This window comes from Artemia sp. Qi Xiang Cuo, chromosome 17 (genome assembly GCF_049724085.1).
Source record: "Artemia sp. Qi Xiang Cuo chromosome 17, ASM4972408v1, whole genome shotgun sequence".
Classification (NCBI taxonomy): Eukaryota; Metazoa; Arthropoda; class Branchiopoda; order Anostraca; family Artemiidae; genus Artemia; species Artemia sp. Qi Xiang Cuo.
In genome coordinates this window covers 52781106-52806401 of record NC_142810.1, presented here as the reverse complement: position 1 = coordinate 52806401, position 25296 = coordinate 52781106, and the positions used below count along the sequence as shown (strand labels likewise).

The 25296-nt window shown below is 36.1% G+C and overlaps 1 protein-coding gene and 1 pseudogene across 3 annotated transcripts in view; one reads left to right on the top strand and one right to left on the bottom strand.

Annotated features, from left to right (window-relative positions):
- LOC148942328 (U4/U6 small nuclear ribonucleoprotein Prp31-like) overlaps positions 1-5311 on the top strand; it is a 67118-nt pseudogene extending 61807 nt beyond the window's left edge.
- An 8983-nt stretch (positions 5312-14294) lies between these two features.
- LOC148942326 (DNA excision repair protein ERCC-6-like) overlaps positions 14295-25296 on the bottom strand; it is a 161531-nt gene continuing 150529 nt past the window's right edge. For all 3 annotated transcript variants that reach the window (XM_089103766.1, XM_089103765.1, XM_089103764.1), the window contains exons 14-16: positions 21658-22070; positions 17861-18044; positions 14295-14938 (exon numbers count right to left, since the gene is read on the bottom strand). In XM_089103766.1, the coding sequence (XP_088959892.1) occupies positions 14338-14938; positions 17861-18044; positions 21658-22070 (1198 nt within the window). In that variant the 3' untranslated portion in view covers positions 14295-14337. The remainder of the gene's footprint in view (positions 14939-17860; positions 18045-21657; positions 22071-25296) is intronic.

The following is a 25296-nucleotide window of genomic DNA, read 5'->3' as shown; positions in this document are numbered from 1 at the left end:
TTGGTAAATTCAATCCAGTTCAGAATTCAATCAAAGTGGCCAATCAAATTGGTAAATTCATTTGAAAAATTAATCTGTTACTAAAATGCAACAGATTACTAAAATGTAATCTGTTACTAAAATCTGGAGTTTCTCAGAGTTGCTTGCTGAAAGTATTTACAGAATTTCATTGAAACACACTTCACACTCGTTGATTTTTTTGAAACATCATGTCATAACATGAAACAACAAAATGGAATATCAACACTTTCACGGGAAAATAAACCTTAAGTTCAGTAAGTTAGAATAAAAACTAATATATAAAAATATATAAATAAAAATAAATAACTAATAAAAGTAAATAAACTAAAAATTAAATTTATTTCATCTGTGCACTAGGAGTATATAAACGTGTAAAACACCGTTCACACCATTGAAACACCTTGCACCATTGCACCATTGAAACACCCATCGCACTTGTTGTGTTTTTTTAAACAACAGTAAAACAAATGTGTATTTACTTAAGAGATGTCTTTAAGGTATACGGATTATCACAGATAAAATGAGATAATATGATATACCTTTTCTACCTATACCTATGCCTATACCTATACCTATGATATACCTTTTCTACCTTATATACCTTTTATACCTATGATATGTCTTTTCATATCTTCGGTATTTTTAGCATGGAAGTTTTATTTTTTTAAAGTACGATTATTTAACAAAATAAATTTTAGCTGTGACAATAGACATTCTTTAGAAAGATTTTAGATCTTTTTGTGATAGAGAAACAAGTCAAAAGAAATACCGCATTATGGGAAAATTATTTCTGTAATTTTTCCTTTAAATGGGGAAAATGGAACTGCCTGAACACCATGGGAGTTACTCAGATTCGGTGGACAAGCTCAAAAACAGTTAGAAGGGTATTAAAATGACTAGTCCCTAAAAGTAAGAGTTAAAACCCCAAAGGTGGAGCAAATCCTTATTTTTAAAACAACAATAAAGATTTTATTTATGACCTGATTTATAAATACTTAGGAAGATATATTTTATTGTTAATGCTTACATTTATTTATTTATTGAAAAACCCGTCAAATCAACACACAACAAGACGGAGCATTTAAAAAAAATAAAAAAGAAGATACAAACTACAACAAACTGAACCAACAAAGAAAACGAATCACTGAATCACTGAATGAGCAGATGGGACTATTCGTGTAGATTTCGGCGAAATGTTCTATTATGCTTCGCTATCCGTCTAGCGACGGTGACGTCAGGGTCTGTGACTTTAGATTTTTCAATTACATGCAAATTCCTATACCACGGAGGTAGACGAAGCAAATACTTCGCTAAACGAAAATACATCGCTCTGATTTTATTCTGGTCAGTTTTATTGAGAGTTTCCAGAAGGACGTGGCATATAAAATGTGAGGAAGAGCGATGGTGTTAAACAAGCTTACTAGAAGAATCCGGTTGAATTGGAGTTTACACAATACAATTGAACCGTATGACGCTCAAATCCGTCGTTGAAGCTGTTCGAGGAGAAGTTTTCGGGTGTGGAAGTTTTCGTCCGCGTAACATACCAAAGACAAGTTAGCAGATCACAGAATCAGCGAAGATGGACATTGATCTTGTGCATCAAGGACACAGTTATTGAAAAGGTCGGGAGAGGTGAATGCTCCTTGACGCGCTCCTTTCTTGACTGGAACTAGTTGGCTGCGCGGAATGGGGGTCAAACCCTTGTCAGGAGGTAGCTTCAGTCGGATCCATAATATAGAATTCAGATTCCTGAGAGAACGAAAGACAGCTAGATTCAGCCCACGTTTACTGACCTTCAGAAGCATCGCAGCATGGATTAGAGAGTCGAATGTGCGTCTAATGTCGTGTCCTGCCAAAGGAAGGCTCTCTCCAGAAGATTCGGCATCTATCAAGACATTAGCAGCGACTGTTAAGGCATCGGTAGATCCAGTTCCTTGCTTAAAGCCGAACTGATGCGGGGTAGTATAGCATACTTTTTCGAGTTCCTGTATAAACAATAACACGAAGAGCTTGCACAGTGACGTAGCTACAATTTATTGGACGGAATGCTGTACATTGAATTTCAGATTTTCCCTTTTTAGAAATGGGAGTCAGATCTTCGATGCAGAAAGAGGCAGGAACAATCCCTTGAGACAAAATCATCTGCATTAACACAGAGAGATGTGCCTCGAGAAGTTTACCTCCGCGTTTCAAGTAGATCGCACTGACTTCGTCAATGCCCGATGAGCCTTTCCATTTGAGTCTACTGATGGCATCTTCAACAGAACGGGTACTGACGATAAAATCTTCATCCGAATGAGAAGATAGAAACTGATCTAAAGCAGCCTCGTAAGATTGTTCGATGGAGGGGGTCAGGGACTGAAAACTCCGATTCATAATAGGCACACCATTCATCTTCAGGGATGTCGGCTGGGGATGGTGACGAAGAATTTGTTGCAGGCCGAGAGACAAACTAGAAGATCATATTTCTATCTTGTTTGGCATGGGCAGAATAACGATTGACTAGATTTTTCCGATGCCGATCCAGGGCCTTAGAAAACTTTTGCTTCCTAAAGATCCGTATGCTGTTCACAAGATCCATTTTCTGACGTCCATACTCTTCCCATACTGAAAACGAAAATTTTGCTTGACTACATGAAATGACGAGATCTGGATTTGACGACCACCCGGGAATGATTCCTTTACGAATTCGTTGCAAAGGAACAGCTTGTTTTTCTGCGAAGCGGAGAGCATGGCAGATTTCTGTACAATATATATCTAGACAAATCGAAACCTTTTTTTGAAGTAACTGGAGTGACTTCTGAAGGAGATGAAATGGGACGCTGATTTTATTCAGGACTGAATCTACCGACTCGATGAATAGGTCTTGATCTATTTTCGACCAGTCACGACGGTGTCGAGGTGCTGAAGGAGCAAGAGGTGGGGTTTGGTAACCAGAAGATGGCATACCGACAGAGCAAGTTATGGGAAGATGATCAGACAACTGATAATCATACACAACATTTACTATACCCGCTCGCAAATCTGACGATACTACAACGTGGTCCAGGTTGGAAGTTCGCGAGGACGTGTGAACATACCTAAATCGGACGATTTATCTAAAACACACAAGAAATCACTAAATAAGCGTTTAACTAGTGTTGTACGCGGTGACGCTTGAGAATTCGGCTCGGACTGATTACAATTAAAGTCACTGGCTATATTGCAAGGTAAACCTAAGCGCCGAATTTTGTCTATACATGAACCTAGTTTTTCACAAGATAGAGCAAATAAGCGCTCAGACTGGTCGTTATTGTAGTCTGTGGGAAGATACACTCTAATACACACAGAACAATCCACTCACAGCTAGATAATAATCATTTGCTTCGAAAATACTAGAACGGAGAGCTGATTTCACAAACGTAACAAGTCCACCCGAGGGTCGGCCTCTATTGTTCAGCTGTCTAGCAGGTACACAATAAGTTGTCATATCCTCAAGCTCAAGTATGTTCAGACCATGTTTAGTAACAAAATGTTCCTGGAGACAAATCACACTAAACTCAGAACGGAGGCTTTCCAGAAGCGGAAGTTTATTAATAAAAGAACCTTTTATATTCCACGATAGAAGAGTTAGTGACGAGGTAATTAGTTCGAGGGTTAACGGTTTTTCGTGCACTTCACACTATAGCAAGCATGACCCTGCTTCTTGCAACCAACGCAAAAGTCTGTCTTCTGACACAAGGTATTGCACGTCAATTTTTGATCAGCGGAGCCGAATTTGGAGCACAAAGAACCGTTCTTACAATCTGCAGCTAGGTGACTGATTGCGTGGCAATTCAAGCAGTATCGAGGCAAGAACACGAACTCATCAACTGGGAGGCGTTCACATACGATTTTCACTGAAACTTTAAGAAAGGTATCGAGGTCGTTTCGTGTCGGAAAGTAGACTTTAAATGTTCGAGACTTGCCACACTGTAGGGTTTTATTGCACTTGGGGATTATCTCTTTTAGAGACTGTTCGTCTAGATCCTCCGGCACTCGTTTGATCGCAGCTGAAAAAGCAGGTTCCTTGAGGGAGATGTTGAGCGACGGTTTCGCACATCTGGGACGCGGTTTTCTTGGAACGAACCACGAGTTTCCACTCCGTATTAGAGCGGCGTAGCTCGGTTATATCGCCGTCTGGACATGGGCATAGTTTGTCGATAAATGCTTTGCGTTCGCTTGGGCATTTTAAGTCTGTTGGAGGGTCTTTGAGTATCACAGAGTAAAGCGGCCTCGGGGGTGCGGTTTGGGACGATTGAGATTTGTCTGGCAGGATGACTGTAGAGCGGCTAGTATTTAGCATAAATCCACCAAATTTTCTAGATAGTTCGTTTACTTTGGACACCACTGTAGCGTGAACTGCCTCGCCGATGGCAGGTACTTCACACGGACTAAATATCACAAATTTCGGGATCGGGACATTTTGCTTTTCCGCAGAGACCAGCGACTTGCGTATTTCAGTAATGTTGTCCTCATCTTTGGCATACGAAACCATCCGACTTTGAATGTCCAACTCGCTGTGAAGGGTCTTTTAGCTTGTATGACATGTTCGAAATAGTTTATTGCGCTTTTCACAATCTGATCGAATTTCACCCCTTCAGTGAGTGATCTGCTCAAAAAGTTCAGAACTGGGCTGAATACCAGCTTTTCAGTCATCACTATCACTCAAATATAGCCAAAGTCCAAAGTCAAAAATCACACAATACTAGGAACAAGGGAAGCGTCGGGACCCGCTCTTTATTCTCTTCTCTTTTTCTTTGATTTTTTTTGTTTTTATGTAAGTTCTTCTGAGTGTTCTGAATTTCTTTTTCTCTTTTTCTTTTAATTATCATTTTTTGTATGCTTTTTCCAATGTTATGTATTCTCTTTTCTCTTTGCCTTTGATTTTTTTAGATGTTTTCCCAGGTTCTACCTGCCTTTTTCATTTTTACTTGGAATTTTTTCTTTTTTAAAGTTTATTTTATTTTATAATGGAACTCGGAAGAAACAAATTTATGCTATCTAGTGTACTAATAAATTTATTTGAATCTCTATTAATTATTTCCTTTCCTATTAACCATCCTATTGATTAATTTTTCTAGGGTCTCGAAATAGTAAACCCGCATGCGGCAGAAAGGGTCAGAGAAGCAGGGAACAAATACTTTTCAGGTACAATGGGCTTTACAAACATCCAACCGAAAAGTTCTACTAGTGATAAGTGAAGATACAAGCATATTCTTTTTTGTATATTTAGTTTTTCTACTTGGAAATATAATTACATATGTTGTTGTTCTCTTAGACTCGTCGAATTCTTGAATTAATTTCTGAGATTAGATTTTTTTTTTCAGTGTTTGTGGTTTTCTATAGATTGGAACCATAGCTTCCAATATAAACAAATTAATGGATATATAAATATTGCGACATGTTTGTATAAACAAATAAACAAACAAATATTGCGATATAAAAATCGGACATATTTATTTCAATCTTTATTAACCTTTTTTTTACTTTAATTTTAATGCCAAAAACAGTTGTCGTTTTGAGAAAAAAAAAATTGTCTAGTTCTTTATTACTAACCCAAAAATATATTGGAGATACACCGTTCTTTCAAGTTGAATATCCAATTCGAATTCTCCTAACTTGAATTGGAGAATGAATGTTCAGTTTTGATGTCTATGTTTTAGTTCAACGCAGTGTTAAAGGTTGAAAAATCTAGAATTTTGACTCTTAACACTGGCTTGTCTAGTTCCTTTTTACTAACCAAAGACTCCTGTAGTGACTCCTGTCATCCCACAACCTGTTATCTCGTTAATAATCTCGTTAATGTTGACATTAAGCTGTTCTCAGTGGTAGAAGTTCCAAATGCTGTCAAGAAATTGGAAACCGCAAAGCTCCTGGTGTCTGTGGAATCTCTGCGGAACTGCTTAAAAATGGCGGTGACACTGTCCTGTTATGGCTCCAAATGCTATTCAATGCAATACGGAACTTGGAGATTATCCTGAAAGACTGGCGTATAAGAGTGATCCTACCGCTGTGGAACAGTTAAGGCTCCAGGACTGAGTGCAAGAATTATAGAGGGACAACGCTCCTCTCGGTGCCAGGCAAGCTTTTTTCTACGATTTTGTTGCAGTGATGTTTTACACAGCTCCGACAAAAGTGCAGAGTAGAGCAGGCTGGTTTTATGCCTGGCCGATCAACGACAGAGCAGATATTCTCCATAAGACAAATCATTGGGAAGGCGAACGAGTTACGCCAGTAGGCTTTTATTGCTTATGTCGATTCAAGGCAGCATTCGACTGAGTTGATCGAGACTCTATGGAATATCCTTTCTAATACTGGCCTCACGTCAAAATATGTCCACTTACTCCGGGCCATGCATCAAGAAACTGAGCTATGTGTGCAAGTGAATGTTAGACGTAGCGCGTTCTTTCCAGTTAGAACAGCAGTCAGTCAAGGCTGTTCAGTGACTCCTGAGCTATTTAACTGTATTATTGATCATGTTCTGAATTGCACAGCATGGAAGTTGAGCTTTAGACTCAAGTACGGGAATAGATTTGTCACTGATTGTGACTGCTAATAACATAGCACCAGTCACCAACTCGATGTCACAGCTGCTCATGGCTCTAAACACGCTTCTGGGTGAAGATGCCAGGACAGGACTATCCATTAACTGGAAGAAGACGAAAGTCATGGTATTGCAGCCAATGTCTGACGCCGACAATTCTAATTACTTGGTCGCTGGAAACCAAATCGAAGTGGCTGACCACTCCATTTATCTTGATTCTATTATATCATCGGATGGCTGCATCGAAATGAAGTTGCTCCCCCGCGGCCAAGGCCTCTGCCGTCTTTGGTAGACTGATGCATGTCTGGAAGAAGCCAACGATCAAACGAGCCACCAAAATGAAGGTCATTTGAGGGTCAGTCTACTCGATCCGGCTATATGGAGCTGAAACTTGGCCTGCAACTGCGGCTGTCCGGCACTGTCTCAATATTCTTCAATATAAGCGGCTTGGGACAATAAAGGGAATCCGATGGACAGACTTAGTCAGCAACGACCGCCTTTGAAATATGACTTCCCAGTCATCTTTGTCGCACCTGGTTGTAAATCCGACACATCGTTGGTTTGGACATCTTTTGCGATTGCCTGCCGACATACCGGTTTGGATTCTTTACGACTTTGAACCAATCAGTAATGGCTGAAAGCGTCCAAGAGGAAAACCCAAGTTTCGGTTTATTGGTGGTCTCGGGAATTTCCTGGACAAAGGTGGAATTATGCTGTCTGATGTAGAGGCCCTTGCCGCCCATTTCCCCGAGTAAAGAAGGCTGACAACGCTCTCAATGCCACCCTGGCATGAGGATTAAGTTAAAGTAAGTTCTAAACGTCAATTTAGTAATTAAAAGTAAATTGCCTTTACTTTTTCCATATTTGTAGTATCTGAAACATTACCCATGGAAAGAAAATGGACCTTTGAATTAGAAGTGATACAACTTGCAATTCAATGTTTTTGTTTATTGTAGAGATTAATTGTTTGTTTTATTAGTTAAAATTTCATTTTGAATTTAAAATGTATCCATGACGGTATATTACCCAACATTACCCATTGAGGTAATGGACCTTTGAACTAAAAATGATGGAACTTACAATTCAATGTTTCGATGTTTTTGTTTATTATAAAGATTAGTTGTTGTTTTTTTTGTTAAAATTTTATTATTCCCTCTGTCACCTACCTCTCTGCCACTCCCTTCTCAACGTTTTGGCAAAAAGGTAGGCATTTTGCAGCTTGTTGAAGTAGAATCACGCAAAGGTTTTCAGTTTCTATGACTGATAAGACAAAATAGGCCTCAAATAAGTCTGACATATTCTTGTTGCATCTTATTTGAAGCGTGATCATCCAAGAAATTTGAATCTATATAAATGGAAGCACAAAGTGGGCCCGTTCCCTACATTTTCTCTCCCCTCCCATCAACAACTACTCACCATAAAAGTAGGTATGTTGTACATAGTTTCTTAGCTAAAATTGCGCAGAGAATCTTAATATTTACTATCAGAGGGCAAAAGCAGACCAGCGGCCACCTCAACACTCCCCAGCCCTTCCACCTCCAAGTTTCAGCAGAAAGGTGGGGAAATTGATTCTTAATTGAAGGGTAAGCATGCTATGAGTATCAATCTGTACTATTCAAGGCCTAAAATAGGTTGATGGCCCCTCCAACAGGATAATATATAGGCTCCAACAGCCTAACACATAGGCTCCAACAGCCTAATACATAGGCTCCAACAGCCCAATACATAGGCTTCAACAGCCTAGTAGATTAGTATACATGTTGTACCTTGTTTAAGTGGAGTCACGCATGCAATTTTAATTTGTATTGGCGGAGGCACAGTTGGCTCTCTTTTCCCTTCAGTAACCCACGTCTCACCCCTTGCAATGAGCAAAACGGTAGGCATGCTGCACCTTATGAGAACCAGAATCACGCAAAGATTTTTCAATCTGTGCAATTTGAGAACCAAAGCAGGATAGTTAACCCTTCAGCGCCATCTATAATTGTAAGTTCCATCTTTAACCTTAAGTGGAAAGAAAGGCATGTCGCATCTTGTTTAAATTGAAAAAGTACAATGAATATCAATCTGTATTATTCGGCCCCTCTGCCGCCCCTCCTCCTCTCGTCGCCAGGTTTTTAGCCGTAATATAGGCATTGCATGCCCTGTTTGAAGTGGAGTAGCTCTGGAATTTTCGAATTGTATAAAGGGAGGTACAAGGTGGATCATTGGCCCCTTCAAGACCACGTCCAATCACAAATTCTTCATCAACAATATGGGTAGGCATTCCCTATTCTCTGATCAGCTTAAAATATACGAGGCAAGTACCCTTGATCAACAGGACATAAGAAAGAGGATTTTCAAGAATTTATTTCTACCTCTTCTCTGATTTTCTATTCACTTGAAACTTATGGGATAAGAAATTTGGGCCAATAGAACAGCATATTGATTTTCAGAGCTAATCATTATGGCTATATTTCAGGGCTAATCAGGGCTACCTTCTGCACTACAGTATTCACATTCACTGGAAATTTGTTAGAAGGATGCCTACAGCAAAAGCGACGTTAATCAAGAAATCTTAGAACATCCGGTGCTATAAATTTTCAAAATTCCAATTTACGGATAATCTCTATCATAAAGAGTGACTTCTAAGAAAGAGGATAAACCTTGTTTATCCTCAGGGACCCGAGTTACATATTTGTGGAAAATATCTTTTTTCTTGTCAGATGCGTTTTAGGGTAGGGACATTTTTCTTAATACAAGTGGTTAAAATTGAGGATGAGCTGAAGGAGAAAAAAAGAAAAATATAAATAAGACTATTTGACATAAGTGAATAAATTATGGGAATATATCAGATAATGTGAACAAATAATGTGACCTAAGAAGTTAAAGGCTTAATCAGTGGAATAGAAATTAAGTATAGAAATGGGTTAGTTGTATTCAAAGTCATTTCACATGTCGGATGTTTAAACGTAAACATACCATATATTTGTATATGTTACAATTTTCTTGAGAAATTCCGTTGCCAGTTCCCAGCAAAAAAAAGAAAACGAAAATAAAATTGATTTAAATACTTATTAAAAAATAATACCAAATAGTGTATGTTTTATAATTTATCTCCCTTAGTGAGCGTTTCCAATGCCATGCTTCAAGTTTCTTAACAAGCTATGTCTCTACTTCCCAGTGTTTTTGAAAATATCTTCTGCGGTTGTCGCTTTGGACTCGCAACTGGTACATTTCGAGTAGAAATGGCGTTTTGATATTTCTTTAAAAAAGGGCCAGCTCGTGGACAGCTTCCGCAAGCTTCGAGAAAATATTGTCGACTTTCCACTAAGCGGTATAGCTTAACTGCGTTGGCTAAGTAGTTGAGATGTTATTTGTTTTTTTTTTGTTTTTTCTTCTTTATTGTTTCCATTTTTATTTTATTTTTCTGTTTTTTTTCACTCCTCTAAGTGCATTTCTTGTATCTAAAGAGAGTAGAAACAAAATAACTTTATCATTATGACAAACAAAACTAATTAAAAAATTTGTCAAAAAATAATACCATCAGTGATTTTTTATACTTTATCTCCCTTCGTGATATTCTTTGAGTGTCAATTTACATTATTCGAGATGTAGATTTAAAATAACGGGTTTATACGGAGTCACGCCACTGATTCCCGTTCTAAACAAAATAAAGAGCGACACCAGGACTCGAGCCCCCGTTCCCACGAACAGTGGATTTCAAGTCTAGTGTCCTAAGTATCCGGCTAGGATGGCTCTACCTTCTTTAGTACGGCCCTCATAATTTCCTTGAGTGAGCACTTCCAATACCATGTGCATGCTTCAATTTTTTTTTTTTTTTAAAGAAACTACGTCTCCAGTTCCCAGCAAAAATAGAGGAAAAAAAAAAAAATTGATTTAAATAATTGTTAAAAAAAACACACACAAATAGTGCATTTTTAACGAGTGAAAGAACAATTTTTACAAGAAAGCCTTAATTTTTTTTTTTTTTTTTATTTTTTTTTTTTTTTTACAAAGCTCTATAAATGCATTTGGACATGAAAATGAAATCAGGTACTACCTGACGCAGCGGAAGGACTGAAAAACACGCAAAAAATTTTAATAGCATTTTCAGTGTAGTGGAAATATTTATTATGGAATACAAAGCTGTTATTTGAAATTTTCTATAAAACCAGACTTCTTAGCTTCCATTCTTACACTTAATTTTCTAACTAAAATGATTACCTAATTACTTTAATTTTAATCAATTAATTAGATTATTTAAATAATAAAAAATTTTTAATTAAAGTTCTTGATTATTCAAAGAAACTCATTTTTCATATTTAAAGTAAATCATTTAATTACCTGACTTATTTTTACATATTTTGTTTCTCAGACACTTAGAAATTTCTAAAATAAATTTCCAAAATGCATTATATTTCCTTTTATTACATTTAGCGATATTTAGAAAATCGAAATTTGTGTACCGCTATCATCTTCACCGTACCCTTGATTCACAAAAAAAATCTTCTTTCAACTTGTTAAAAATGGCTAAAAATTACACATACATTTCTTGGGGAATGTATGCATAAATAAACAAACATTTCTTGGGGAATGTATAACATACATAAACATAGATTTATGTTTTCTAATATAACACCTTTTGAATTACGGAAGCCAAAATGCGCGAGCACCATTAAATTTCAATACATTGGTATACTGTAATGTTTTCAAACTTTCATTTAGTAATGTATTTTGAGGGCTATGAGTATGTCTCAATTATTTATTTTTCTAAATAATTGGAATTCTGGAAGAATTTTCCACAACCGTCTTCAATCTTCTTTAGAAAATCCACATATATTTGATGCTAGTTGTTTGACAATTCGAGTAGAAAATCCCAAATGATCTGTAGTAGAACTAGTTTTTCGAAACAATTTTTTTTTACTTCCTGATGAGTAATTTCGTAAAACAAAAAAACATTCCCAGAAGGGACAAAATCACCAAGATCAGAAGGCTTTCGAATTTACTTACACTAGAAGCCTACATAGATGGATTGTAAAGTCCTACGTTAGTGAATTGGTGACCATGATTGGAGTTCGATTTATGGCTCAGATGACGCAAATGCTGCGTTTAAAGATTTTATTGATCAAATGATGCGACTGCGGGCTCGGGCTTCTTCAACACGAGTTCCGCATGGAAAGTTTGCGGAGAAATTTGACCCATGGATTACTGAAGGTATTTTGACATCGTTAAAACATAAAAATATAAAGTTTAAGAATTATTTAAAATTACAGACACCTGAGTCGTTTGAAGAATACAGAGTTTATAGGAATAAGATAAATTCAATTATCAGACATGAGAAGAGAAAATATTATAAAAAGAAATTTTTGGAGTATAAATCAGATATGAGAAAGACATGGCAAGTGATAAATGAAAAGATACGTCCTCGAGCTCCAGAGTCTTGATTTGCCAAGTTCCAGAGGTTTGTAATGTACCAAATATTAACATTGAAAACAGTTTAGCCTCGTGGACCCATCTTATTTCTATTCATACCTGAAAAGTGATTTTCTAAGATATTGCTTTTAGTTTCTCTTAAGATTTAAGAAGCTTTTAGGTTAGTATCACGTTTTGTCAGGGTTGCCATGTCTAATCGTGAAAATAAATAAACAATATTGACAAGGCTTTTTCCCTCACAGTCGTAAAAGTACTAGTGTTAATTGCCTTGTTTTAAATTGTGAAAATGTTACAGAGCCCAATGAAATTTTCAATGCTTTTGGAGATTATTTCAGTAATATTGGTTCTAGACTTGCATCGACAATGAATATGCAACTGAATTCCCCTTTTGTTCCAGTTAATGAGCAACATGCAGAACATTCGTTTTCTTTTTCTGAAATTAAGCCTCATGAGATTGAAAAAGGTATTCTGAAGCTTAAACGGAGTTTTTCTATGGACGAATTTGGATTTTCTGCTCAAACCGTAAAGCAAGTAGCGTCAAGAATTTCACCTTTGTTGGCACATATTTTAATCTATCACTTATGCATGGGGTTTTTCCTGAGCTTTTAGAAAAAGCAAATGCTATAGCATTATCTAAAGCTGGGAGTTCAACTGACCCTTCAGATTATAGAGGCATTTCTCTACTTTCGGTTTTCAGCAAAATTTTGGAAAAAACTTGCAAATAGTCAATTACAAAAATATTTGTTTGATAGTAAGATTTTACACACGGGTCAATATGGTTTTATAAAAGGAAAGTCAACTGAACTTGCAATTCATGAGACTTTACTAAATATTAAGGATTCAATAGATAAAGGTCAACACGCTCTGACGATTTTTCTTGATGTCGCCAAGGCGTTTGACACGGTAAATCATTCGTTGCTTCTTTCTTAACTTAAGTCTTATGGGTTTTCAACACAAGCCGTTCATTTTTTTTTGCATCTTACCTTTCTGGGAGACGACCAGAATGTGTTGATAAATCTCGTGATCTCTGTTCTGAAACTTTTCCGATTAATTACGGAGTGCCTCAGGGCTCTGTCCTTGGGCCTATTCTATTTCTTCTTTTTATAAATGATTTGCCAGAAGTTTTGCCTCTGTAAAATTATAATGGTTGCTGATGATGAAGTAATTTTTGCTTCTCACCGGGACCTATCAGTTCTTTTCCAGAATCCGAAAGTACGTTACTAACTGTATCTGATTGGTATTCAAGGAATTTACTAGCTCTTAATGAAAAAAAAAAAATGCCAATATATGTTGTTTTCGGGAACTGGATCAGTAGTGTTAGATAGCTTCTCTCTTTTCTTGAATGGTCTTGAATTAAAACGGGTATATAGGTTTAAATATCTTGAGATTATTTTAGATGAAAATTTGTCGTTTCATTAATATGTAAAAACACTATCGTTAAAAGCTTCCCGGAATATTGGCATGCTAACTCGTCTTCTTCGTTTTTTTCCTAAAGCCATTCTAAAATCTATTTATTATTCTTTCGTACACCCATATTTTCTGTATTGCATTTCGGCTTGGGCATCTATGTTTTTATCTGTTTTCAAATCTCTCCAAATACTTCAGAATAAAGCAATGAGGACTTTTTTTAACGTTGACTGTAGATCTTCAGTTAGACACCTATACGGGACTTCTGGAATTTATTCTTAGGACCAACTTCATTTAATTTCAATATCTAGTATTTGTCACGATTATCAATATAGTAATTTACCTATAAATTTCTCCGGTATTTTCCCAACTAATTCCCAATTTCATAATTATCCTACTACGAATCGTTCAGACTTTTCGTGCGAAATTCGCCCGACTTCGAGAGCGGGATTCAGCATCCGTCATACTGGGCCAAAAATTTGGAACTCAATTCTAGCATCAGTTCGAGAATGCAGCAACAAGCGACATTTTCTAAGAAACATCGTATGACAAGCTAAGCATTTTGATTATCATGGTTTTCTTTTTCGTCGTTGTAAAATTTAGTTAGAGATGGCTGTTTATTTTTGCTGGCAATATTTTCAGCGCTAAAGTATGCCACCAGGCGTTGGCGCTGTTTTGTGACATTTATTTATGTATTTGTTGTAAATAAAATATTCTACTCTACTCTACTACAATACTAAAATAGTCACCAATAGAATTCATTTTTCCACGTTAACCCGCTCCCCATTTCTCCCTTTTTCAGAAATTTTTTTAGGAATACGTTTTTAGGGCTCTGAGTACGTATCAATTTTTTATTTTTCATAAAAAAGAAAAGTCCTATTTTAGAAAATAGCTTCTTATAATAAAATTTAGAAAAGTAACAAAAACATATATCATCGGAATTCTGGAAGAATTTTCCATAGCCCCCTTCCATCTTCCTTAGAAAATTCACATATTTCATGGAGTAAAGCGCGGAACAAGGGGGCATTTCCAAGAGGTAGTTTATCCTTAAATTCGTTTGTAATATCCTCCGTTGTGGCTTTCCCCACTTCCGGAGCCGCAAACAACAAATAATTACGAATCTCTCTAAGTAGTTCCAAATTCGGGTCATCTTCTTGCAACACTGGGACTGGTTCTTCTACTTCCTCCTCTGGTTCAGCATCACGACGTCGAAAACGTGGTCGTTCCCTATTAGCTATTGCTTGATCATCAAGTGTGCCTACTAATCGGTTCCTTTCTCTGATTTTTTCTAATATTTCTCTGCTTGTAAGTGGTTTACCATCTTTACTTTCTTTACTTGAGCTTGCTTTTTCTTCCAACTTTCTTGAAATTTTCTTTTTTGATCGTTTCTTTGTTCCTTCTTTGAATATTGAATTGAAGTCCCACGAATCAGATTTTTCAGTTCGCTTCTTTTCTTCAGTTTTAACTACTGAGAGAGGCTTCGGTGGGACTGCAATTCGAATTTGTGTATTCTGTTTGGTTCCAAAACGTGGTCTGAAAAAAAAAAAAATTTTAAAAGATGAATAAATTCATTCAAATATTCAATCAAAAGTACAATCAGGAGGTTATACTAATTCAAGAGATCGCCGAAAATAATTTGTCGAAGAAGATGACTGTTCATCTTCTCTTTTGATGGATTAAATTACCTCAAATTCTACAAATTACCATATTCAGTTAGAAGCCTAGAACACCTCACTGAATTAAAAACAATCGATTTGATAGCCCGCTACATAGAATAGCAAGCCCTTTCAGTATAATGCTCCATTTTAACACGAAGGAACAGGAAAACGAATAAATAGTCTTGGCTGGCATAAACCTTAACAGAAGAAGAGGAATTGCACACACTCATACTTCTTATTGGTTTTCCTTTCGAATATGCAGCGATAATGTTAGCGCCTATATTACAACAGTACACTAAACTCTAAGTGCCAAGACCACAAAAATAAAATCATTTGTAATCTCTGGACCCATCTTAAAAGATTTTGTTTTGGGTTGTTTCTAAATTATGAAGTTTGATGGCAATAAACATTTTCATCGGTGTTGTCACATTGAACTTTGAGAATAAGTAAGCCAAACCAATCAGTTCATAAATAATTTCTTAGAACACACAGCTTTTCCATTTACGAAAAATTAAGCGAGAAAAACGGGTTTTAATTATAATAACGCAGTGAACAAAAATAAAAACAGAACAATAATTTAATTTAAAAAAAATTCGAACATTTCGGCCCCACGTTCGGGAGCCTTTCTCAACGGAAAAAAAGTTTCAGTAAGAGAAAAAAATAGTTGTTTTTAGAAATAGCACAAAAAACACACACAAAAAAAACAAGCTAAACACACGAAAAGAAAAAAATGAGTAAGAACAACTCACATTATAAACAAATTTCTAGAACTGTTGTTTTTTAAACAACCGTTTTTTCTCTTACTTTCACTTTTTTTTCCCGTTGAGAAAGGCTTCCGGACGTGTTGCAGAAACATTCGGAATTTTTTTTTAACTAACGTGTTGTTTAGTTTTTATTTTTTGTTCACTACTTTGTTGAAATTAAAACCCGTTTTCTCGCTTAATTTTCGCCAATCAGTTCACTTTGACAACATTTTTTATTCCTAAAAATTAAAACACTAAAAGCCCACTAGGCTGTAATGTATGTCAAAAGACTTCCAGCAATACAATGCTCTGTGAAAGCATCTCCCGGTAATTATATAATTCTTTCGAAATAAACTAAAAAAAAGTTCTTTTTTTGTAATTTCCAAAAGCTTACTACTTCCACAGCAACTTTACTAAAATCATGACTCATCCCAAATTTTCAGATAATCTTCCCATTATGGTACCATGGAGGGAGGAAAAGAAAAAATTTCTAATACCGGAAATACTGGATACGCAAAGAAGAAATATCAAAGAAGAAATACTGGATACACAAAGAAGAAATATCAAAGAAGAAATTCCCAATACCGGAAGTACTGGATACACAAAGAAAAAATATCAGAGAAGAAATATCAGTCTTCAATAACCAGTCTGAAATTTCATCTTTAAGTCGGAAATGAGCCGAAAACAGAAAGACATACATTTCACATAATGTGTGGCCTCAGGCAGTTAGATACTGCGATGAATTGCCATAAGTAGCATAATAAACAATTATTTTCCCTAAACGAGTTCCAACCCCTAAAGGGGTTGGAACTCCTCTTTAAAGAAATATTAATTCGTTATATTATTTATACTATATATTTTCTTTATATATTTATATTCTTTATATAATTCTTTCGAAATATTCTTTTCAAAATTACTTTTACCGGGAGATGCTTTCACAGAGCATTGTATTGCTGGAAGTCTTTTGACATACATTACAGCCTAAAAGTTATCGGGGGAGGATTAATTCAGCTGGGGCTGAGTCGTATCAACTCTGTCACACATTAGAAAAATTGTCATAGAAAGACGATCTCAGAGGCTTCCAGTGTAATCTGAAAAATTCCAGTGTAATAAACACTGGAATTCCAGCATAATAGAGCTTCAAGTGTAATTTGAAATTTCGTAAAACATTTACTATGTCAGAGCCCTTACGAAGCGTTTACATTTATTCATTTGGGGAAAATTAGAGGAAATTTTAAAAATAGACAAAACATAAATTATGGACACAGGAAGGCAAAATTATGAACAGAAAGCACAGGAAGGCGAAGCATAGACATTATGAATAAAGAAAATAGGAAGGTGAAATATGACAACTATGATGAATTATATGAGAATCACGAGATTCTGAGACAGGGGAAAATCATAGACCTCCTCTTTGCACTGACCCAGCAGACTCCTCTGGTTCTACCTTTCCTGGGCTGTAGTCAGATGTATACATCACCTATCAAAGTTCCAGCAATAGCTGGTTGCAATAACTGTAAATACTAGCTGCAATAGCAGCAAATTGCTGCAGAACTAGGTACAACTTAGTAAAGTATAAACCACGACAAACCACGACCAATCGTAGCCGAGATTAAAAAAAATAGGGTCTTAAAAAACTGTGTATTAAGAAATGTTTCCAGAAAATGTTTCCGTCTTAATTTTTTAAGACGTATTGGTCTTAAAACAATTAAACAATTAACAATTAAAACAATTAACAATTTAAATTCCACTTAAATAATTTAAAGATTCAGATTTCATTTTTAGTGTCCATGTTGCTTTAAAAAAAAAAAAAAAAAAAAAAAAAAACAGCCTGAAACCTCTCAAAAATTATGTCAAACTAAAACAAAAATTCCATTATTAAAAATTTTAATTATAAAAAACAATCCCCCATATTGAATAACAAGGAAAGGCACATTTTTGCATGGGTAGCACTAAAGCCCCCCCCCCCCCGGACCGTCAGGAGAAAGCTCTTTTGAACAAAAATAACAGTATATAGAGTCCTTTTTAAGCAATTGAAGTTAAAGACTACATACTTTTTTGAGCCATGGCTTCCAGTCCACGTTGGAATCCCTGAGGAGGCGGAGAAGCATTCTCTTTTCGATTGCTTTAGGTGTAAAGCTGCATCTTTGGCTACTTTCTCGGCTTCAGCTTCGATTAATTCTAAGTCTACGCCAGTTGATTCCATAATGACGTCGTGTTGCATGGCAGACTGTAGACCTGTAATTATTGGTATTTAAATTGGTAAGGCATTCAGAGACCAATTGTGACTCAACGAAACAAACATGTACAGAAAAGTTAGAAAAACGGGTTTATAACGGGTTTCATTTTTAGTTTACCTGTCTTCTGGTTAATTAAAATGATTTCTAGAAGCTCCAAGCAGCCAATTGATTTTATCATTCGTAAAACAACTTTTCATGCCGACAAAATATGTAGCTATGCGGAAATTGTTTATATATTGTCACTCCTTACAGATAGAATTGAGAATCGTAATAAGGCAGAGAGAGAGAGAGAGAGAGAGAGAGAGAGAGAGAGAGAGAGAGAGAGAGAGAGAGAGAGAGAGGGAGAGGGGGGAGTTAGAGAGAGGAAGAGAGAGAAAGGAAGAGAGAGAGAGAGAGAAAGAGAGAGAGAGAGAGAGAGAGAGAGAGAGAGAGAGAGAGAGAGAGAGAGAGAGAGAGAGAGAGAGAGAGAGAGAGAGAGAGAGAGAGAGAGAGAGAGAGAGAGAGAGAGAGAGAGAGAGAGAGAGAGAGAGAGAGAGAGAGAGAGAGAGAGAGAGAGAGAGAGAGAGAGAGTGAGAGAGAGAGAGAGAGAGAGAGAGAGAGAGAGAGAGAGAGAGAGAGAGAGAAAGAGGAAGAGAGAGAAAGGGAGAGAAAGAGAGAGAAAGAGAGAGAGAGAGAGAGAGAGGAAGAGAGAGAGGGAGAGAGAGACAGGCAATTAAAAATAATGCTCCAAGTAATAAACGATTAAAAAAATATTGTAAAATAAGATCCATCTAAAGTACGTTGTACGGGAAGTGCCTTCATTAGGATAATCACTAACCAAAATTCATTGAAAGAGAAAAAGAAGAAGTTTGCTTTAATTCAAGTGGTTTATTATTATGAGGCATTTTTTTTTTTTTAGCCAATCCCATTACCTCTTAAGCACACTTTAATGCAATATTAAATTTGTTGCACTATCAAATTTTCAAGCGAATAAAAAGAACGCAACGCAACCACTGATTCGTTTATTTGTGACATTTTCGTTGGCATTTTATTTGTGGCATTTGTGACGAAACTCTATGTGGCGTTTTCACACCCTTGAGATGAGGGCTAAAAACTGTTTGCGAAGCTGTTCTCAAAGGGAGGATCTAAAGGGCAATGTACCTGGGCTTACATTTTGCCCCCAATATGCACTACCACGCTGACATTTCTCTGGAGAAATGTCAAATTCCTTAGTAATGTCAATTCCTTAGTAATGCCAATTCCTTAGTAATGTCAATGTCAATTCCTTAGAAATGTCAAATCATTTTTACCAAGCGAACGGTTTTTGGAAATCTTTCTAAAAGTGTGGAAATATTGGATAGGAAAAAAAAAATACGATCAAACAAGAATTCGGCACTACCCTATCCTACCCTACCCTATCATATAGGGTAAATTAATATATGTTTTAATTTGCCAGTCTGATAAGAAACAATTTTTTTTACTACTGCCCATGCATAGTTTTATAGTTTTATAGTCTGGATTTCGTTATTATGGCAAATAATTTAAATGTTATGTTTAGGGGTGAAATCGATAAGTATACTACAGCTTTTTATTTGGTTTTTATGCTAATAGGATAAGATAGGCGGTTGGAAAATTTGAAATTAAAACTCGGAGACTTTAAACAAAAGTCTGATAAGAAACCTTTTTTTTTACTACTGCCCATACATACTTTTATAGTTTAGGGCAAAAGATTAAAGCTTGGTTTTGGCCACAACTAAGGCTGTATCAACGTGGAGGGAGGTTAGGGGGTTTGACTACCCCCCCCCCCAACGTTTGTCCAACTCGTAAAAATGTAACAAAAATGCATATTAACAAATTTTGATGCGTTTTTGAAAGTTTTTTTTGTAAGAACCCTAACCCCCCCCCACGCAACTTGATGGATATGGCCCTGGTTATGACATAGTACCTTTTAGCCTTAACATTTCACAATTTTTTTCGCGTAGCAAAAAAATCTTTTAAGTACATTTGGAGACAAAAGTGCTTTATTTTCTATAAGTTTCTTTTTAAGGTTTTCCCTTAGTTTACACATTTGAGTCACAGTTAAATCTCTTATAATAGAAAACTAAGCATTTTGAGTTAGAACAATAGCATATTAAGATGGTCAATATAATAACTATATAATAATTATTATGATAATCATATTAACTTTTGTATAAGTGCGTAATGTACAATATAATATATAAATTATACATGGTATATAAACATACAAAGTACATAATACATGGCAAACAATAAGTGTATAAATAATTATTATAACCAAGCATAAATAATTTCGAACATTTACAGATGTCATGGTTACGGTTTTTAAATATCAGGCAAGTGGAATTTTTACTTGATAAGTATGGAAAAAAAAATAATAGTAAATTTTGGTAAATAAAAAATAAAATAGTAACATTTGTAGTCAAAAATAGTAAATTGAATTGGCCTAACCTTTTTTTAGAGGTCTATAACAACATCATTTGCGCGAATAAAAGGTTTTTTATATCAATCGTATCTTTTCCAAGATATTGCGCAACATAACACTTTTTGAAACAATGATACAAATCTTAAACCATTTCGTTTGGTCCAACCCGGTTGGCCGAAAAGCACGATCTTTGGCAATCTGTCGTCCTTCATCCACAGAACACGCCCTACCCATCTCAACCGTTCTCTTTTTACAGCCATAGAAAGCGGAATTGAACCACACTTTTCGTATAGCCTATTATGTACACTTTCGTACTTTCATGTAACTCTCCACGGTTTAGTAAATTCTTAAAATGTTCTGTCCATCTCTCTTTAAGTCTTTCTTTGTCCTTCCTAAGGTCACCAGACAAGAGAGGACGGTTAAGCAACCATCATCATCAACTCTATCCTTATCTATGGGTACTTTTGATTCAATCCAACTTCATTTTCTGACTATTTTTTAAAATTTCCTTAATTTTTTTCAAATAAAGTTTCATTTTTAAAACTAATTTAGACAAATGGTTACCAATCCTTAATTAGCTAAAAATGGCTATTCTTTTTCACTTACCATTTTTTTTTTAAGCGCTTTTTAGTTTTCGATCACAATTTGCCATGATTCATCCTTTACTAGGCTACAGCTGTCACTACTACCACGACGGGAAGAAATCTTTAGGACGAATTGAAGCAAAATTGAAACTTTTGGAAGGGGGTAAAGAGAAAAGCTTTGGATCAATTGGGATAAAGGAGGAGCAAACGTAGTTGTTCTAGCCGCAGACGGGTTGGTGCTGCAGTGAACTCAGCTGAAATCTGGCTTGTGAAAGTGAGCTTACTCCTCCCCCTCCGCCATCTGACTAGTTGTTCCTCGTGTCTTTCTTATAATCAAGGCCGTACCCAGGATTTTTTTTTTCGGAGGGGTTTTACTCCAAAACAAATTTAGGGGGGGGGGGGGTAGGGGGGGGGGGTACACAAAAAACCTCAAAAAACGCATACAAAGTTTGTTTATATCCATTTTTGTTACGAGTTTACAAGTCAAACAAACATTTCAGGGAGGGTTCAAACCCAAACCCCCCCCCCTCTGGGTACGGCCTTGCTTATAATTTTAACTACGGTCTTTATCAATACAGTCCTATATTATGGTACCTCTGACTTACCTGATTTTTTAAACAGCCTATGAAGCACATATTCATTCTGCTGTTCCTCTGACATTTTCTCAGTTTCTCTCTCTGCTTCAGACTTGTATGACGACTTTTTCTCTACATTTTCAATAACTTCTCCATCGATTTTAGCTCTTTTCTTCTTTTTCTTTGGCATTTTTTCCTCTTCTACTTCTTCTGGTTTACGTTTCTTTTTGCGAGGTTTAAAAAGCTCAGACCCCGTTCCAGCAAAGATGGCACCAGTCTCTGTGCCTTCTTTCTCCCCTTCCGTCAGAGTGAAAAGGCTAAAGAGATCAGTTGATTTGAAAAATCTTCGCTGTTTAGGGTCTTTGAGTACTTTATTGGTCAAGAATTGCTTAAATATTTGTCTATGATAAATCTTTTCTTCAATTGTACCAGAAGTAAGCAGCCTGTAAAAACAAAAGATAATTGAGAAGAGAAGAAAATGTAATATATATATATATATATATATATATATATATATATATATATATATATATATATATATATATATATATATATATATATATCTGACTTACTTGACTTAAGGCTCCTGCCGAGGGTTCGGCGTAGAGAACGATGAGACTAGGCGCCTCAAGGTTGACCTATCGCTTGCAAGGATCGCAGCTTCTTCCACCGGGATGTGGGCTTGGGTGAGGAATTCATTGGCTTTGTCTTTCCACCTAGTGGGTGGGCGTCTTCTGGGTCGTTTCCATCTGTGTAGGGTGGGGTCGAAGTCAAATGCGACCCGTGCTGGGGCGTCGCGTGGCATGCGAAGGAGGTGGCCGTACCACCGAACAGTGCGCTGGGCGAGCTGCGTCGAGAAAGGAGTTTGAGCCGTACATGATAGGAGAGTCTGGTTGCTAACGAAGTCAGTCCAGTGAAGTCTTTCGATTCTTCGGAGATGTTTTGTCTGAACGACATCGACGGCGCTGAGGATAGATTTGGCAGCTAGCCATGTCTCCGCTATATATATATATATATATATATATATATATATATATATATATATATATATATATATATATATATATATATATATATATATATATATATATATATACGTTATAAAAACATCACAATTACCCGCCAGACTGCAAATTCTGCCTTTTATTGATAGTAACAAGCGAGTAAACCTCCAAACAAGCTCATATTTTCTATTATGTTAATTCAGGGTTGGGGTCCTCATCGAAAATATTTTACGCTTATAACACGTGATTCGTTTATTTTAAATTGTATTTCGAATCCTGAATTGAAATAGAAATAAATTAAATATTTAAACTATAAAATTATCTGAAATTTCAGTAAGGAGGATACTATAATATATTTCTAATTAATCACATTATTTTCATTTCGGAGATTGAGATTAGTTTTTGAAGTTTTAACCTATTAAACTTTTCCTGTTTAAGTAACGAATAAATTATAACCTACTTTAAATTAAATCACTAAATTTTTATGTTTCTGAAATCAAAATTACATTGGAAAATGTATTGAATATTTCATATTTTCAGTAAATTTGAGCAAATACGAAAAAAAAAAAATCATTTTGCGAAGGCTAACTTTTTAATGATTTGAATGAGGAAGTCAACCTGGCTCGAACAACCGTCCAACCAGGGGTTAGACGGAGCCCAACCCCTGCCAGTTTTGTGTCACATCATGGAAGGTTTAGTATTGAAGGGAGCCAAGTAATTTTTTTTTAATTTTCAGGGTATTAATACCCCAGCCAAGGCCGCAACCAGAGGAGGGGTTAGGAGTTTGAACACCCCCTGAAATATTTGTCCGACTCGTTAAAACGTAACAAAAATTAATAAAAACAAATATTTGATGCGTTTTCCGAAGTTTTTTTGTACTCCTTCCCGGGAAAAAATTCTTTTAAGTTTTTTTTGTACCCCTTCCTGGGAAAAAATCCTGGTAAGAGCCAGGTTGTTCGTTGGGTAAGGTGGTTAAGCGGGCGTGTAAGGGGTATAGAAGCTGGTCCAAAATAAAGACAGAGAAAACCCCACTAAAACTTGAAATGGAAATAGTCAAAACCCAAATTTAAAAAAATTAAAAATAACAACAATTTTTCCCTCTTATTCTTTTTTATTTAAATTAAAAAACAATTAAAATTAAATAAAGGGAACAAAATATGAAACTAAAACTAAATTGCCAAAAACATAATTGTTTACTTGCATTCAAAAATCCCCCCCCCCTCCCGCCCCTGTTAGGTGTCATCAAAGACAAAAAAAGCTTATAGCTTGTTACATATTAGGTATAGCTAATTCAGAGAAATTTAAGAAACTGAGAAAAAATAGCTCCTGTGCTCCTGTAGGATCTCAAAGTAAGGCTTCCACTACCACCGAATTTTTTGAGACTTCCCCGAACAGAAGTTAGCTTCCCCAAAATATCCCCAAAATTTAATGTTCGTAAATGTATGAACGGTAGAGCACAACAATATCCAAGGAGATCCCAAAACATTTGAGCATAGTAGAAGCACAACTCAAAGATAGTCAAATATTCAACATAGTCGAAGTTTTTTCCTAAATTAACAGCACCGGGTAAAGTTAAATATCTGATTTGCCGCTCGTCTTCTGTCGAGGTTTTAGATGACTTTTAAATCTTCTTTTGAGCCATTAGTGAAACTTTTATAAACAATTTCCATAGGAAGGTCATGCCAGATCGAAGTACAAAGAATGAAGCTATTCTTCAAAAACTCTGTTCTTGGCGTGCCAACCTCACGATAATTGTACAGAGCTGTGTACCTTCGTGTTTGTCTTGTCGGTTGGACAATGGAGGGAGCCTCAATATGAGAAAGCTCCAGAGAAGGAGGTGAATTTACGAACTTGTAGAAAGCAGCTATCGACGCTATATTAAACTTCTCACTAAAAAGTTGGAAAGAGCCGTTGGAAACGACTAAACCTGCCCTATTAACCCTCTTCTGAATCTTTTGGAAGGATGCCCACAAAGCTTTTGGAGCACCAGCATATAGCGGACATCCATACTCGGCGATGGGTCTTGACAAGACTTGTAAAGCGGGCAGATCAAGCTGAATGGTAGAAGGTTTATTGAAGCCAAGGTTGATCCCCAGCTTTTGATGTGCAGGAGGTTCTCACCCTGTAGAGGTGGATTTTCCAAGAGAGATCTGTAGATAAGTTACAGTTTCTGTGGGAGTGAGTTCGTTATAAATGAAAGAAAATAATAATAATAGAAAACTCCACTCTTTGCTATACTCTTAAGATACTACCCACTTTGCAATAATTTTATCGATGTCTTATACATCCCAAGAAAGCTAATCGAATAATTTTATTTGCGTGCTACGTCACATTTATTAGAAATATAAAATGACTATATTTTCAAGGCGGAACTAGAACTTCTGTGAAATGACAAATTACAAACTTCTGTAGCCAATAAAAAAAAATATGAAAAATAGTATCGTTAAATTTTTCTTTAACAAAGCTGGTCATGCCTATTAGAATATCGTTCAACAGTAGCTAATTCCCAACCCCTCTTTTTTAAGATTAATTTTGAAATTGTTTTATGATTTTCAAAACGAACGAAAAGCACCACTACTAACTTAATATAATATTTATACTTTCGTACTTGTTCATAACCTCCATGTAGTCGTATATAATCAATAAAACCATTTTTTCTAAAGCA